The sequence below is a fragment of the Ceratotherium simum genome, chromosome 27, assembly GCF_057802395.1.
Source record: "Ceratotherium simum simum isolate JZ-2026a chromosome 27, ASM5780239v1, whole genome shotgun sequence".
Taxonomy (NCBI): domain Eukaryota; kingdom Metazoa; phylum Chordata; class Mammalia; order Perissodactyla; family Rhinocerotidae; genus Ceratotherium; species Ceratotherium simum.
This window is the reverse complement of record NC_141926.1, coordinates 26,190,072-26,207,143: the sequence shown is the minus strand read 5'-3', so window position 1 is coordinate 26,207,143 and position 17,072 is coordinate 26,190,072. Positions and strand designations below refer to the sequence as shown.

Sequence of the window (17,072 nt, the reverse complement as noted above, 5' to 3'; positions counted from 1 at the left end):
AGACTGAGAGAATGGGCAGCTGCATTCTAAGCTTAGATCTGCCCACATTTAGCACCACTTTCTTTTCTTGGCTACCCATCTTTCTGGGCAGAATGAGAAACCAGCTGCTGGGATCTACCTCTTCCCTTGGAACTCCCACCATGCATTTCTTCCTTTGGTCAGGACTTGATAGAAGGAGACTATGCTTTCCCCATCGTCTGTGCCACCCATGACTACAACAGCTGCATGGCAGGAGTGGCAAAGCAATGCGGAAGGGCCTTGGTTTTGCCTTTTATCCTGAGCCAGGCCTGGATAACTCTTCTGGTATCAATTACTCACCCCATAAGTCACTAGGAGTGGGACAATGAACTTTCCTCTTACTAGAAGATGACAGTGAGACTGTTCTAAGCGTTTCTTAAAATTTTAGCTGACGTTCAAAAAACGAAAAGGAATATATGGTGTATCTGTTGCGAGTGTTGTATTTTCAGAATGTACTTCTAATATGTGTTTTGAAATGCAGGTGAATTGTGGAACAATATTCAGGGAATAAAATCAAACAACACACCCTATCCCTGCTGCACCATCCTTCCTAACAGTCTTATTTACTTCAATAGTTCACTCTCATTATTGAGTACTGTGTGTATGTATAATGGAACGAAATGCTAAACCTTGTACTTTAAAGCACATCATAAAGCCCGTCTGCACATTTTGCCAAATGGATAACAGTAAAGCACTTCTTTAGTTCCCAAGGGCTAGCAGGAATGGTGGATTGGACTTGACAGTCTTTAGGCATTTCAGTAATTTTAAACAGTTACGGTATTGCTCATGGGGGAAAAAAGCCCACCAGCACAAAGAGTTTCATTCATGGAAATTAGCAATTGCTCAGAAATCCAGAAGAGCTTTTCATTTGGCACCTGAAGGTCATAAGAAGAATAGTGTGTTCAGGGACTCCTGATTTTTGTCCTAAGAATAAATCCCATGATTGTTTACTAGGAATTTGTAGTCCTCAACCATGTGGCCACACCTTCTTTATATGACATTGTTGTCCCTTTCTCTGACCCTTCCCCAGAGAAAGAGTCTTTGGTATGACAACACATGATTATTTACTGTCCCCTCCCCAAACTGTCAGGATCACTCCCACCTACATGGTGTTCCTTTCAGGTGTAGCCCAAGTCTCTTTTCTTCCATAAGGCCAATTGACACTGATTGATCCCTTCTTTCAACTCCTTTAAACCTTACTCTCTTCTATTGCTTTGGACCAAATAGACCTGTGCAAGACTATGTATGTGTGTGTGTGTTCGCATTAAGTAGGTGTGAATTTTGTTTTCCTGAATAAATCGATAGATTTTGTGTGGTAAACTCAATTGAAGTTTGCATTTACTCTGGAAATGACCCAAGAGATTAAAGCAGTGAAGCAAATTCATTTATTCCACATTTTTGGCCTTCTAATGGGCAATTCAGCTGTGTCTAAATAAGTTTTGCACATGTTACAATCATCCACTGTAGCACACATAAATCAGAACAAAGACATTTGTGATGGTTGCATTTCTTTGGTATGTCTTACTATTTTTTTGAAACTTAAAAAGTACTAACTTGAAATCAATGGACATTATGAGTAATCCAGGTAAAACATGACCCAATAGAAGAATGACCATATCAATTAATTTACCTTTTATTTTAATACAAGGGCCATATATAGATTTGTGCTGGTTTGCTGTCTAATTAGCTTATTTGAGAGGAAAGTGCAATCAATTTAGTCCAGGTCTGTGACATGAACTTACAATACATATTTTTTATGAGTGAGGAAAATATTAAAAATATACTCAAAATGGATTGGAAATGCATTTGGATAGAAAATCAGGAAGACTATTGAGATTCTGTTAATAGCAATCTAAGCTGCAACTTAGATAATTTACAGCAGTTTATTTCAAACAATAACATACTTTGTGCACAACAGTTTATTTCCCTTCTTTTCCTAATTTTGCTTAAACGTTCTTAAGTGTGTAGTATATGCTTTAAAGTAACATTCCTTTAAATAAGAGATGATAAAAATAATGATAAAGAATACAGGAAATGATGATATCTGTGAAAGACTAGCTGTTCACAACAAAACCAAATGTATTATTTTAAAGTTACTTTGTATTGTAAAGATAAATTTTGACTTTTGGCCCTCCCTTCCCAGGATTTCAGTGGCTTAGGTAAGAATAAAGGCTTTTAGTAACTATTTTTTACAAAATCTCAATTGCCATGTTCTTAGAGTGGAATGGAAAAACTGCCTGATTTTCATGCCTGGTTTAGGAAACACTCTAATACAGAAAACTCTGTATCCATTCTGTGAACCTGGAGACCCGGACATACACCCCTGGGCGATTAGGCCGTGCACATTGGTATCCAAATGACGTCACACCAGCCAGGAACCATCTGCTGTTTTCTTGGCACATTAATGGTCCTCCTGAATCCCCCTAAAGAGTAAATTGCAAAAGAAAATTGTAGATGTGTGGTTAATGGATATAAATATATAAAATTGTTTGTAGCTAATCAATTCAAAAATAAAGATCAAAAATATGATTTAATCTCAAGTCATCTGTATATATTCTCACCATCCCTCTAGGTCAAGAATGAGAACTTTTGCTGCTCAGTAAGGAGGCAGAGAAGCTTTGGAAACTAAAACATAATGTATATGTAATTTTTTTCCAGTTTTATTGAGAAAGAATTGACGTATATCACTATATAAGTTTAAGGTGTACTGCACAATGGTTTGATTTACATATATTGTGAAATAATTGCCATAATAGGTTCAGCCAACGTCTATCTTCTCATATAGATACAATAAAAAAGAAAGAAGAAAAGAATAAAGGGAAGAGATTTTCCCCTTGTGATGAGAACTCTGAGGATCTACTCTCTTAACAACTTTCCTGTATATCATACAGCAGTGTTAGCTATAGCTATAGTCATCATGTTGTACATTACATCCCTAGTACGTATTTATCTTATAACTGGAAGTTTGTACCTTTTGACCACCTTCCTCCAGTTCCCCCTCCCCTCACCGCCACCTCTGGTAACCACAAGTCTGATCTCTTTTTCTATGAAATTGTTTTTTTTGTTAGATTCCACATTTAAGTAAGATCATACACTATTTGTCTTTCTCTATCTGACTTATTTCACTTAGCATAATGCCTTCAAGATCCATCCTTGTTCTCACAAATGGTAGGATTTTCTCATTTTTTATGGCCGAATAATATTCCATTGTGTATGTATACCACAACTTCTTTATCCATTCATTCACCAATTGATACTTAGGTTGTTTCTATGTCTTGGCTGTCGTAAATAATGCTGCTATGAACATCGGAGTGCAGATATCTTTTTGAGTTAGTGTTTTTGTTACCTTTGGATATATTCCCAGAAGTGGAATACCTGGATCATATGGTAGTCTATTTTTAATTTTTTTTTTTTTTTGGTGAGAAAGATTAGCCCTGAGCTAACATCTGTTGCCAATCCTCCTCTTTTTGCTGAGGAAGGTTGGCCCTGGGCTAACATCCATGCCCATCTTCCTGTACCTTATATGTGGGACGCCTGCCACAGCATGGCTTGATGGCTTGATAAGTGGTGCTTAGGTCTGCACCCAGGATCTGAACCCGCAAACCCTGGGCTGCCGAAGTGGAGCACATGAACTTCATGACTACGCCACTGGGCCGGCCCCTATTTTTAATTTTTTAAGGAACCTTCATACTGTTTTCTGGCCAGTCCCAGTGGTCTAATGGTTAAGATTTGGCACTCTTACCATTGTGGCCAGGGTTTATTTCCAGGTCAGGGAACCATATCACCTGTCTGTTGGTGGTTTTCATATTGTGGTGGCTGCATGTTGCTGTGATGCTGAAACCTATGCCACAGTTTCCACTCTGCTGTACACAGGGTCACTAGGAGTTGGAATCGACTTGACGGCACTTAACAACAACAAATACTGTTTTCCATAGTGGCTGTTCCAATTTTATATGTAATATTCTATGATGCATTTTTATTACAAGAGTTTTCTCACTTTCAATATGGCATTTTAATGGGTACTAAGAAATTCTCTAAGGCATAACTGTGAACAGCATGCCAACCAAAATATATATTAAAAGCTGATCATTTTTTTGAAGGAGATACATTCTAAGTATCATGAAGGGCTTTGTGGAAAAGACAATTATTCCACATTATGCACTTTAGAAAAACTAAAAACTCACACATAAAGTTGATTTTAGTTCTCTTGGGTAGCATTAACTTTATGGCGTTAGACAAATGCAATCAGATTTGAAAAAACTTAACATTTCAGCTGAAATAGGCAAATTTCTGATATAATTTCTAGTGATAGGCACATGTGTTTTCATCTGAGATTTCAATTGATGAAGAAATGCTTTTAATTTTCCTAGCTATTAATTACAGCAGCCTCGTAGAGTTAATTACATAGATTTTATTTGCACATGATTATTCCTGTGTAATACAAATGAACATAATGCAAACATATAGCACCATTATTTAATGACAGAATTGACAAATATTTTTCCAATATTGTGCAAAATTTTTAAATTAATCTTTTAAAAATATATTTATGAAGGAATTTAAAGCCTTGTGTACTTTGTTAGAAATCACTGGTATAATAGAATATTTCAACCCAAGCTTGATGTTAGAAATATCCTGAGAGACTTTTTGCCTGATTTTTTATTATCTTTGGGACCTATACTTAAGGAAAAAAAATGTGGCCTATAAAAGCACCTTTTCTGTCTTGGGTGCAGAGGAGCATAAATTGCATCGGCAACCACATGTTACCTCTTTTCTAGATGTAACAAATGTATTCAAGCTGTTTGAAGGCAGGGGCTGTGACTTTTATTTCTGCATCCTAAGCCCTTAGTCCATAATATGGATTCAGAAATATTCATGGAATAGTATCAATCCAAAGTAAGAATAAACACAGGCTTAAAGATATATGTGACTTATAAATTATTAAAAATAAATCTCAACTGTTTGGATATTTTTAAAAGATATCCTTTAGTTTTCTTCATATTTTCTAAAATAATTTAATTTTTTAATAGACAGTGGAATACAGACATTGATTACATGAACAAGGATTTTAAGTTACCCAGCACATACTGGTCAGGTGCAGTTATTGAAGGATCCACCAGCAGGCTTGATGCCCAACAGCTGAGTGGTCTGTCTGGTTGAGAGATCTAAGTTTGGTTCCGTCACTTCCCGTCATCTGACTACACTGTTTGAGTTCAGTTCTGTAACTTCTTCTCGTCTTGATTTTCTGATTTGTTCAATGAAGATATTTCCTTCTACCTCTATCTCAGAGATGTGTAAGTACTTCAAAAACATGAGTGTTGAGAACATAAAGTATTAAGGTAAAATTTATGTTTCCACTTTGATGCTATATTTGTAAAGAAAAACAAAAATCACTACCTTCTTTGATGAGTATTTGAGTGAAAGAGCTGATGACCATTTTTGTTTGGAGAAGTGGTTCTTAAACTTTAGTATGCATCAGAATCACCAGAGGGCATGCTAAAACACACACTGCTGGGCCCCACACCTTTAGACTTTGGGACTCAGCAGGTCTGTGGTGGGGCCTGAGAATATGCACCTATAACAAGTTCTCAGGTGATGCTGATCTGCTGGATTGGAGGCCATGCTTTGAAAACCACTAGTATAGAATAAGGCTCTGAATGGCTATCAAAATGGGTTTGTGTCATTTACTTAGTTTTAAATAGAGAGGACATTCTACAGCCACTTGTGGTCCCTTAAAATCTGAACAACTGCCTTGCAAATGCAAGCCTTTGGTAAACCAGAAGATATTCAAGAATGTGTGAACAACTAATAAGGCAAATTCTTTGCCACTATAGGGGAAAAAAACAATGTTTCAAAAAACGTATTCAAGTGATGTACCAATAGTAACATGTTCATAATTTTAAATAATGCATTCTTATTTAATCAGCTAATCCTTTTATATAACATAGTGTTAAAACTGAACAAAGAAAATCTCTGAAATATTGATTACTCAATCCGATAACATTCTATTACACAAGCTATTGCCTTGTGTGGGAGCTCTCTTACTTGCTAATGAGTAACATACTTAGACTCTTTAAAAATCAGAGCCAATATAAGATTTCAGAGATCTGGCAGGAATTACTGGCTTAATGTAACCCTAACATCAATAGCATCAGCAGTCGTATTTTCTACCTAGTGCATGAGGTGTCTGCCATGCAACCCCCATTAACTGTAATTGAAGTTGTACAGCTGATTTCCCTCCTGAACAATAATTCTATAAATCTCCCTCTAAGTGGCAATATGTCTTACCTTTAGCACACTTTTCATTTTAAAAGGAAACTATAAGATCCGGAGATAAATTTTAAACAAGAATGAAGCTATCCTATTTGTCTTGAATTTGCAAGTATACATTAAAGCAGAATAAATGGAAAACTAAGCTGAGAGTTTAACATGACTTGAGACATTGACTTAACTAGAGGATATTTATACAGATTCATCTGCTTAAGTGTCTGTTAAGAAAGTCTTGTATCAAGTCAAATTATTATGACAAATGTGTTAACATACATAACAGATTGTTTACACTTTAACAAAGTGAAACCATTTTCCCATGGTATAAATTGCTACTTCCACATTTGTAAATTATTCATTTGCTCAATATTGCTATCAGGTTTAATCCAATCCAGTAGCTGTTAATACATTAATATTTTATTAATTTTCTAAAACAGAAAACATGCCAGATAATTTATTTACAGAGTCTTACAATAAAATCTGTTAATATTTTTGAGTGCTCACTTAGTGTCTTACATATGTTACCTCATTTAAACCTCTCAATAAAACCAAAGTGACTTGCCCAAAATCTCACTGATAAGTGTGAAAGCAAGGGTCAAATAAGAGTAGTCTGAGCCCAGAATCCAAGTTTTCATGACCACTTCCTGCTGCACCTAAAAATTAATTATAATTCTAAAATCTAGCAGAATTGACTTTTTATTTGTTGAGTGTATGTGGATTTCATGGAGCTAATAGATGGCTACATTATTTCTAGAGGGTGAGATGTTTTTGTCTTCCATGAGGGTAGTTTGTGGGTAAGAGTTTTCTCTGAAGTTTTCTTTTTTGCCCAAGTCAAAAACTATTGATACTTCAAATATATTGCAGGACTGATATTCAGTGAGTTATGTTATTACATCTCTAAAATGAAATGTAAAAAATAATATGAAAATTCTAGTTTGAGTTCCAGATCCAGGGTTACATGAGGCTGTCAAGTAAATTCTTTATTTACCTTCCTGCAAGCGGTTGGCTGTAAACTGGCTCTAACCAGGCTATCCAGGTTGGTTTTCATCCAGAAATTATTTCCAGTCACTGGACACCTAGATCATACTCTAAATTACAGTTGAAAATCAGAGGCTGATAGACCAAGCAGGCACTCAGACCTGTTTTTGTTCATTTGTTTTCATTTTGCATAGAGTTTTAAAGAATTGGGATTTGAAAATAAATGCTTTTTAGCTAAGGTGTACCCTCTCCACCTCACCCCCAGACCCACTCGTGCATATTTTACCTGGCTGTCTCACACATTCACATTTTATGCCTAGTCTCTAAATCATCACCTGATTTATAACTCTTGTTGATAAAAATTAATTTTGTTTCTAATGCTCAGGTCTACCCAGGAGTACTCTGTAAATAGGCCACAAACAAAAGTGAAAAGTCACAGTTTCATAAAAGAAGAAATGAAGACCCTGATGATTCCTTTACTCCTGAATCATTGTTAAGCTGTGAAATCATTTTCTAGTAATGCTTTCTGGAAATGTAGGGCGAGCAGTTTTCTATCTTTACCTGACAGGAATCTACTCCTCCTTCGTCATAGCCTGCACAAACCATATTTTCTGTGATGTTATATTCTGGCATCTGTTGTTGGCATTTCTCATTTGATACAAGAGGGACATCAGCTTCTTGCAATATGTCTGCAGTAGAACCTGTTCAAGATGGATAATGCAGCCAGCCAGTCAGAACTGATCAACACACATCGTTGAATGAGCCACCATCAGTCTTATTTACTTCAATAGTTCACTCTCATTATTGAGTACTGTGTGTATGTATAATGGAACGAAATGCTAAACCTTGTACTTTAAAGCACATCATAAAGCCCGTCTGCACATTTTGCCAAATGGATAACAGTAAAGCACTTCTTTAGTTCCCAAGGGCTAGCAGGAATGGTGGATTGGACTTGACAGTCTTTAGGCATTTCAGTAATTTTAAACAGTTACGGTATTGCTCATGGGGGAAAAAAGCCCACCAGCACAAAGAGTTTCATTCATGGAAATTAGCAATTGCTCAGAAATCCAGAAGAGCTTTTCATTTGGCACCTGAAGAGGTGCTCCCTTCTAATAGCACTCAGCTCCTTTGTGACGCTGTGTGAGTGAGCAGGTGCGCGTGGAGCAGCGACAAAGCTCAGATGAACTGGGCCCTGGTCTAAGGGCAATCAGCTTGTCATCCATGTGCAGGTGAAGAGAAAAGAGGCATTTTGTAGCTAAGTGTACTTCCATGCTTTTTACAAAATGACTCATCGACTGGAAGCATGAATCTCTGTTTACTGAAATACTAGTCTCAAGAGGGACGTGAAGCAAACAGGTGTCTAGCACCCCAGAAAAGATACATGATAAGCGCTTTCTAATAATTAGCAATTCTATTTGGCTCCTTAAGAGAGGCAGAAAGTTGAGGATAAGTTAGTACATATGACAGCCAGTCTTATTGCAAAAATGTATGTGACCTCATTTCCAGCTAAGTTTAATACATGCACTAAAAGATAGGAAGGAAACAAACAAGTGTGTGTGTGTGTGTGTGTGTGTGTGTATAATTTAGGCACAAGCAACATATGCATAACTCAGTGGTGTGTTGGTAAATGTTTGATAACTGGTTTTCAAGAAAAAAAAGCCCCAATGCATATCGTCTGCTGATTTGCCTGGTATAAACATTCCAACCATGGCTGACTTCAAGGTACCAGCGCGACAGTGAACATGGAGTTGGGAGAAGATGTGCACAGCTGGCTATTTCCAGCTGGTGCCAGTGACTCCAGCGGCACATGACTGGATGACTTTCAAAGTTTGACAATGGATTTACTTAAGAAAGCAAATTGGAGTGGTTAAGATGGAGGAAAAAATTCATCTCACTGTCATCCTTCCTATAAAGATCGAGGATGGGCTGGTAGATTTTAGTTTTATAATAAAAATCAAAACCAACTTTGTTGATTGTCAAGGAATAAAAAAAAACTGGTTGGGGGGCCAGCCTGGCAGTGTAGTGGTTAAGTTTGCGTGCTCCACTTCAGCTGCCCAGGATTTGCCGGTTTGGATCCCAGGCATGGACCTACACACTGCTCCTCAAGCCATGCTGTGGTGGCATCCCACATACAAAATAGAGAAAGATTAGCACAGATGTTAGCTCAGGGACCATCTTCCTCACACACACACAAAAAAACTGGTTGGGTGTATGATAAAACTCTTTGGTAAAAGAAAATTTGAGCAGTGGTCTTATATTTAATATTTATTTGTCAACATGAGTTGCCATGAGAATAAGTGAGAATATACATATACACACAGAAAAAATACATAAAAATGTCAGTAAAGTTATTTTAAGTTCACTAATTGTCTTAATTTAACAAACCAATATTACTTCATTTTTCCCCAGTAATCAATATGTTCATGGTTTTCCTAGCTAATTAATTAGTATAATATATTCAAAAGAGAAGAAACTGGAATCTTATGAAATTAGGTAGCTGGAAATCATAAGATAAAATTCATTAAAATTGCTGTCACTCAGGCAATATTTAAACATGATCTGGCTGTTTATTCCTAAATGAAACTGATCTCAGATAACAGTTTTTTTCTTGGCTCCGTATCACTCTTAGAGACCTTTCTTAAGTCAATTAAATGCATATCTTTAGTAACAAAAAGTAAATGTGAGTCAAGTTTACTCAGCTCTTAAAAAAATACCCATTTCCTATGGAATAAAGAGTCTTAAATTTTGTTAGTAGATAATTTGTTTTTGAAGAGTCTACATTGTGGTCATAAATGTCTTCTAGTTTGAAGTCTGATAGAGAAAATACCTATCTAGAAATCATTTTTACTCTTTAGATTTCAAATGTAATAAATCATGACATTTTTCAAGTAGAGAAAACAGAAGAATATACAGTCTTTGACTTCAATACACTTTATGGACAGAGACATGGGGCATTTTCAGCAACATAATGTAATTGCTGTGGAGAATCTTTGTCTGAATCATCAGGCAAGGATTTGACTTAGAACTTCATGCTTTCTTTTATAAGAAGTAAGGATATTTTAGCTGTGAATGCTTTGCTTATGGGACCTGCAACTCTCTGCAATATTTTGTGCCTTTTCATCCTACATAGAATTAGGATTTTTAAATATTGTGGCTGAGATCTGTTGTGACTACAGAGGCCAGGTCTCCCACCAAACTATAGGGCCTTTCCTTTTTGCTTAATTATTAATGAGTGGTCAAACTCTGTTCTAGATGGAGTAACTCGTATTAGAAATTCCAGGGTCCAGCCTTGTGGCTTAGTGGTTAAGTTTGGGGCACTCTGCTTGGGCGGCCCAGGTTTGGTTCCCAGGTGCAGACCTACACCACTTGTTGACGAACATGCTGTGGTGGTGATCCACATACAAAATAGAGGAAGATTGGCACAGATGTTAGCTCAGGGTGAGTCTTCCTCAGCAAAAAAAGAGGAAAAAAAAAATTTCAAACTCAATGAGCCTTGTGGTTACATTTAGAGGGTATGAAATACTGGAATTCTTTTTTTTCTTAATCATATTTGGTTAGTTTTAATATGCGTCTGTTCTGTGTTTGGAAAACATGTTACATTAAATAATGCTAATGAGTCAATGGTATATCAATTTCTAGTCTTCAGTGTAAGCTTTGTGCCATAGCTGAGTCTTCTCGTCAGTAGGCAGAATCAGCATGTTGAAATACAAAAGGATTTCCTTCTCCTACAGGGAATGTGAGTGTGAGACCTTTATATGATAAATATAGTTTTATTGATTTGGGAAATATAACAGGTAATAATTTGGCTTTTGATGAGATTTTATTATTTTTTTTTGCTGAGGAAGATTTGCCCTGAGCTAACATCTGTTGCCAATCTTCCTCTTTTTTTTTACTTGAGGAAGATTGTCCCTGAGCTAACATCTGCGCCAATCTTCCTCTATTTTATATGTGGGTGGCCGCCACAGCATGGCTGCTGATGAGTGGTGTAGGTCTGTGCCCCAGAACCAAACCCGGGCTGCTGAAGCAGAGCATGCTGAACTTAATGACTAGGTCATGGGGCCAGTCCCATGTTGGTACTTTATTTTGATGAGACTTCATCAATGTGCTTTACAAAAACAAATTTTTCTAACCTTTGATTATATTCACTTTAATAGATGTATCTTTTCTCTTATCAGAGTGTTAATAATACTCAAATTAAATACTGAATTTAGGGGATGCTTGAATTCCCCTTCAGTAAGGATTATTTGTTTTTAATATGCTCTATACAATCTGGAAACATTTTTTAAAACTAGCAAAAAATTTTAAGCTACACAAATATACAACATATGAAGATAAGACTGACGGTGCTTTTAGGAGATATTGCAAAAACTGTTACAGTATAAGAGTTGCAAAAAACGTTGACAATATTCACAGCATAGTGTAATAACATACTTTGTAGTAGTAAGCATTTTCTTTTTTTATGAGTCTGATAATTTACCTTGATATGCAACCGTCCCCCAGCCAGCAATAGTACAAACTCTCCCTGGAGGAAAAACTTGATTTTCTTCTGGTAAACAAATAGGTTGTATATAATCTGGAAAACAAAACAAAAACAAGACCAGACACACTTGCGTTTCCAACAAGTTTTAAAAATCAATCGTTTTCAACATTTCATCTAAAAAAACTTGTATTTTTGTTTTATCCTGCCTGAACGTTTTTTAGACATCAATCTTAGGGGAAAGAAGCATTTCAGAGCAGCACTTTGAAGTGGATTAGGTACCACTGGTGGCCTTTTAGGGTCCTCTACATTGTCTCTTAATTACTTTTTTATGATGTTAACAATGTCTTAGTTCTGGAGTTAATCATTTATATTTGATTTTTAAATAGTCATTGTACTTATTAGAAAGTAGCGCCACTTCTGTGAAAATCTTGGTAAAGCTGTTTTTCAGGACCGATTAAGAGAAACTTGGGCAAACGTTCTGAGGTTTTTTTGATTTTCCCCAATTATCTCCACATTAAAAAAGCTTTTAGAGGACTGTTTTACAGGGCACTTATGCGAGCATTAGCACCGGTCACTGACTTTGAATGTCCTTCTCCAACAATTTGCAAGCCACCTCATGTTTACACGAGTACCCACTGCTTGTAAGACCCAGGGCAGACACAAAAATGAAGATGTGGTGCTTACCCTCCAGGACAGGGCTCTATAACTAACCAGTGATCGTCTGCTTTTGAGAGGTGCTGAAACACATGCAGAGACCAAGCTCCGTGAGTACAGAGATGGCAGCACTTTCTCCTAACTGGGGATTGGCACAGTCTTCAGAGGAAAGGTGGGAGGTGAGCAGAGCCCTTCAGGGCAAAGTTCACTCCCACACATGATTTGTTGCACATTATCTAGGTATTAGGAGCAAGTCTTCCACCTGCCACTTTATCAATATTACTGAATCTCCTTTAAAAAATTCATCCTCTGGATACAAGTTTTACTCACTTTGCTCTTAGAACATAGCTTCTTCTCTCAGTTTGTCCTACTCTGGCCTTTGTGACAGAGAGACTGCTTTTCTTTCACATGAGAAATGGAGAAGGCATGTATTATAATATGACCTATTTTCTCTGGGCTGCTCCTTTGAGTTCACTGTTAGAGAAGGCTCCAGAAGTTTTATTCTACTTGTCAACTTTCTAGAAAGTTGGATTTAAACACCTCGAGAAGGTAGTTCAATATGTTTCTCTCCATTCCCTAATGCCATTTAAATTATAATGATTTCTATAACAAATTATCCAAATTTATGGACTATTAATGCATTGGTATTGATAATATTTAAAGTAAAAAATCTGAATTAACTTAGGCAGATAAAATGACTGAAAGCGATTTCTTTTACCTGTGTAATTCACTTTAAATTCAAGGTGCATCATGGCGATGTCACTGTCTTTTCTCCGTTTATTGTAATGTGGGTTTACGACAATTTGATCTATCAACCGGGTTACTACTTGAGAAGAAGTCAGATTCGATGTCATATGCAGGCCTAGGACTGCTTTCCACTTAGAGGGCTCTAGATTTCTCCTGCAGATTATAATAAAGAAGTATAAGAAACTCTTCAACCACTGCAGTTACTGTCTAGAGATCTTTGTAGTAGATATTTCAGAACTCTGTGTTTCCATCCTAAAACGTTCTTGAATTTCTCCAAAGGATTCTTCCTTAAAAATATTCCATTAATTTTTATTTTTCTGATCAGATCATAGAGGAAGTCTTAATTAGTGCTAATCTCTCTTTATCATTTCTCTTAAATCATCTCTTGATCTCTAGTTCTAGATGGTGGTTCTCAACTTTGGTTTCACATTAGAATTACCTGGAGTGCTTTTGAATAACACTGATACCTTGCTCCCCTGTCTCTATCTCTGATTTAAAGAGTCTGGGATGGAGCTGGGGAATTTTTCAAAAACATTTTTAAATGAAATCTCCAAGTTCATGCTGATATATGGCCAGGTTTAAGAACCCTTGCTTTAGATCACATTCCACTGTGGAGACTGCATCTTGGTCCAGGGTTTCTTCAGACAAACACAGCAGCTATAGCAGTAATGGGAGGTTCGGGAGTGTTCTCATGTTTAGGGGGTCACTGAATTCACACAGAGTTAAGGTTAGCGATGAAACCTACTATGATGCTTATAATTTAACATATGAACTTGAATAATTTCCATGTACAGTGAACTTGATTAATTTTCCATATACAATTTTGGCTATTGATAATGTATTGGCAAAAGATAACATTTGTGTTATAGGACAGATCAAATTGGATAGGATATTATAATTTGAAAGTGTGCAGGGACTTCTAACTGTGCTACTCGCCTGCAATATCTTCACTCCAAGAAATTACCAGTGAACAATTGGAATTAAGCTGATTAAGTGATATTCACAATGAAGTCAAAATTTAATAACTTCAATTATAGCAGACCTAGTGATTTAATTCTTAATAGTGGCAAATGCCTAGTTAAACATGATATTTCAAACGTTAAGGTCCAAGTCACCTACAAATGTATAAAGTGCTTGGAGTTATCTCAAGTCCATCTGTCTATCTTTTTGTCTATCTATTCATCACTTTGTTATATTTCCCAAAGGATCATGTCTGATCATGTAGCAGTCATCAATAAAGCCAAGGAATGCCCAAGCATCTGGTAAGCCTCCACTGATAACCGCACTGCATTAAAATCTGAGGAAACTTCCTTAAGTGCTTTAGAGCAATAGAATGACTCCCATTTATGCAGAACCTACTCTGTGCCAAGTGTAGTGCCTTTTGGCACTAAAGTGGTACCAAAGTACCTTTTGGTACTTCGACTGCATCATCTCGTTTCATCCTTACCACAGTGCCGTGGATTTTACCATTAGAACAAACTGGGTACCGATAGTTTAAATGGTGGGGCAGAGATCTGGACGGGGACTGTCTGACTTTAGAGGCTGCGCTTACTTGCACCAGCATACTGGGGTGCCTCCTGTAGCTGTGGCCAGAGTTCTGTGGGAGGGGTTGAGAACATGAGGGGAGAGTTGGGGGGACAGGAGGGAGAGACATGCCCTCCCATTGGGTTATCTGGGCTCAGGTAGCAGAAGATGTCTCTGCTCTTGGTTGTTGGCGGCAGCCCCTTGAGGGCCCAGACGCTGGGCCAGGAGGGCATTGTGGTGCTGCAGAGGCCCTGTTTGCTTGTCAAGAGGCCTTCTCACTTTCCCTTCTCCAAGTCAGAGGAATCAGTACTTCGGCCACGCTGGGCACACTGATAATTGCAGACATTCTGACTGCACCTCACTCCCGCTGTTCCCGGGACTCCCCTGCCCACCTTGGCCTACTCAAGTGAATCTCTTCCCTGCTGTCCTATCTCTGAACTTCTTTCTCTTTCACATGTTTAAGTATGTTTCCTAAAGCTCATCTGGTCACGGTTGTCACTTGACTAGCAAGCCTGTTAGGACTGACAGGTAACAGAAAATTAGATGTTTTTAAGAATTGTATGGTTTTTACTCAAGCTTTAATTTATACATTTACTCAATATTTACAAAAAAATGAATCTTACAGTTGCCACACCATATGTTTCCTATTTTGCATTTAATTATATTGATTTATATATATTATAGTTTGCATTATAATTTTAGTATTTATATTACCGAAGTATTGTATTAATATTTATATCTGTATCTAAATTATTTGTATAAATAATATTAATGATATAACATTTAAATAATAACTATTAACATTTTTGCTCAGAGTATGAGCCTATTATATAGATTCTCCTTTGAAGTTAATAGAGTACATTTAATTATCAAAAATGATAGGATTATCTCCTTAAATGCCTTCTACATATTTTATCTTCAGAAAAAATCACATGGAAGTTCAGAGAGATATGTGTAGTTTATTTGCTACAGATTTAAATCAATGATAAAATAATGCAGTTCAGAAAAAAGAGTAAACTCCCAAGTTCTTATCTTTTGTAAGTACTGCACCCTATCCGAGAACTATAAATATAATTACTGATATCAGAGAGCTTGTAGGTAGCACAAAGTTTAGGAGTCACCATTTCCTCTCATTATTTTAAGGTTTTGAGTAGAAAACCTTAAAATACATGAACCACAGATTGTGAAGATTAAACATATACGATTCAAGCTACTGGTCTAATTAAATACAACTTACAGCAATGTTAATCTAACACATTCTTAATGACTTCTAAAATTGTTATTGTGCTACATGGAAAATAGCCTCTTTTTCATGTTTTTATTTCTCCTGCACCCATAAGTAGCACTATAGGAAGGAAATATCCCTCCAGCATGTATCATTTGCATTTCTTTCTGAAGTCCCACTCCGCAAACCATTCTGTGTCTATGGACTTCCCCACAAGCCCAACACCAACACAGACACCATTAGAACAACTACATCCTTCGCTTAGAAGAAAATGACTTGAGAATACAGATGTTATAGCCAATGGTACTTAAATTTTATGAAACACCTAAGGAATGTGCTAAAAATTCAATTCCTAATTTCCACCTCCCGAGTTTCTAGTTTGGAAGTTTAGAGGGGGATCCAAGAATCTGTACTTCATAATCACTGTTGGGATATTGAGCAATATGGAAACCTTCCTAGCTTTTCCATTCACCCAAGGTTGAGAGATGGGAGAAGAAAGCCTTTAGAGAAATCATTGCAGATGAAGAGAGGGGACTTAGTATGTTTTAAAAATTTCTTGTCTCAAAGCATCTACATTCTAGTAAAGCAAGAAAAAGCTATAGGATAGAAGACAGGTGTGGATGGGAAAAGGAGATAACTTTGTTGGATAGGCAAGCTCCAATCCAGCAGAGGTCAAAGGTGGCAGAAATAGGATACCTTTTGCTAGGGAGAGTTGCTTGAATTTCTGCTATATTTCACCTTTGCCTGCCTTGTTGAAGCAAAATGCTTTTCTCAGTGGCAAGGGAAGAAAGGCACAGGTTGGGAGGGAACAGAAAGACATGTATTCCTGACTCTGTAACCACAAAGACTAGCATACTTGACACACGGTAGGTGCTCCATGGATTTTTGCACTGGATGAGATGAACAAATACTACGCCTCTCTATATGGCTATGTGCTGGTGTGTAAATAACTTCAGTACTCGGAGCATGAGGATGTCCATTCTTAAGTGGGATTTTTATTGTGGTAGAAAGTAAATATGGTAAGATAATCTGATAGAGCAGCACAATATGCTAAAAGAAGAAAAACCAATGGAATCCATAACTGTAAGTTGAAATATTTATTCTGTTCTACTATAATCAAAGGTGGTATTTTAGTCATATTTGCCCACTGTTAACCCCAATGTTTTCCCCCAGCACAGT

At 36.9% G+C, this 17,072-nt stretch overlaps 1 protein-coding gene across 2 annotated transcripts in view; it reads right to left on the bottom strand.

Annotated features, from left to right (window-relative positions):
- Nucleotides 1-2,128: 2,128 nt before the first annotated feature.
- TMPRSS15 (transmembrane serine protease 15) overlaps nucleotides 2,129-17,072 on the bottom strand; it is a 144,628-nt gene continuing 129,684 nt past the window's right edge. For both annotated transcript variants that reach the window (XM_004429501.2, XM_004429502.2), the window contains 4 exons: nucleotides 13,116-13,297; nucleotides 11,741-11,836; nucleotides 7,825-7,964; nucleotides 2,129-2,441 (listed from right to left, as the gene is read on the bottom strand). In XM_004429501.2, the coding sequence (XP_004429558.1) occupies nucleotides 2,286-2,441; nucleotides 7,825-7,964; nucleotides 11,741-11,836; nucleotides 13,116-13,297 (574 nt within the window). In that variant the 3' untranslated portion in view covers nucleotides 2,129-2,285. The remainder of the gene's footprint in view (nucleotides 2,442-7,824; nucleotides 7,965-11,740; nucleotides 11,837-13,115; nucleotides 13,298-17,072) is intronic.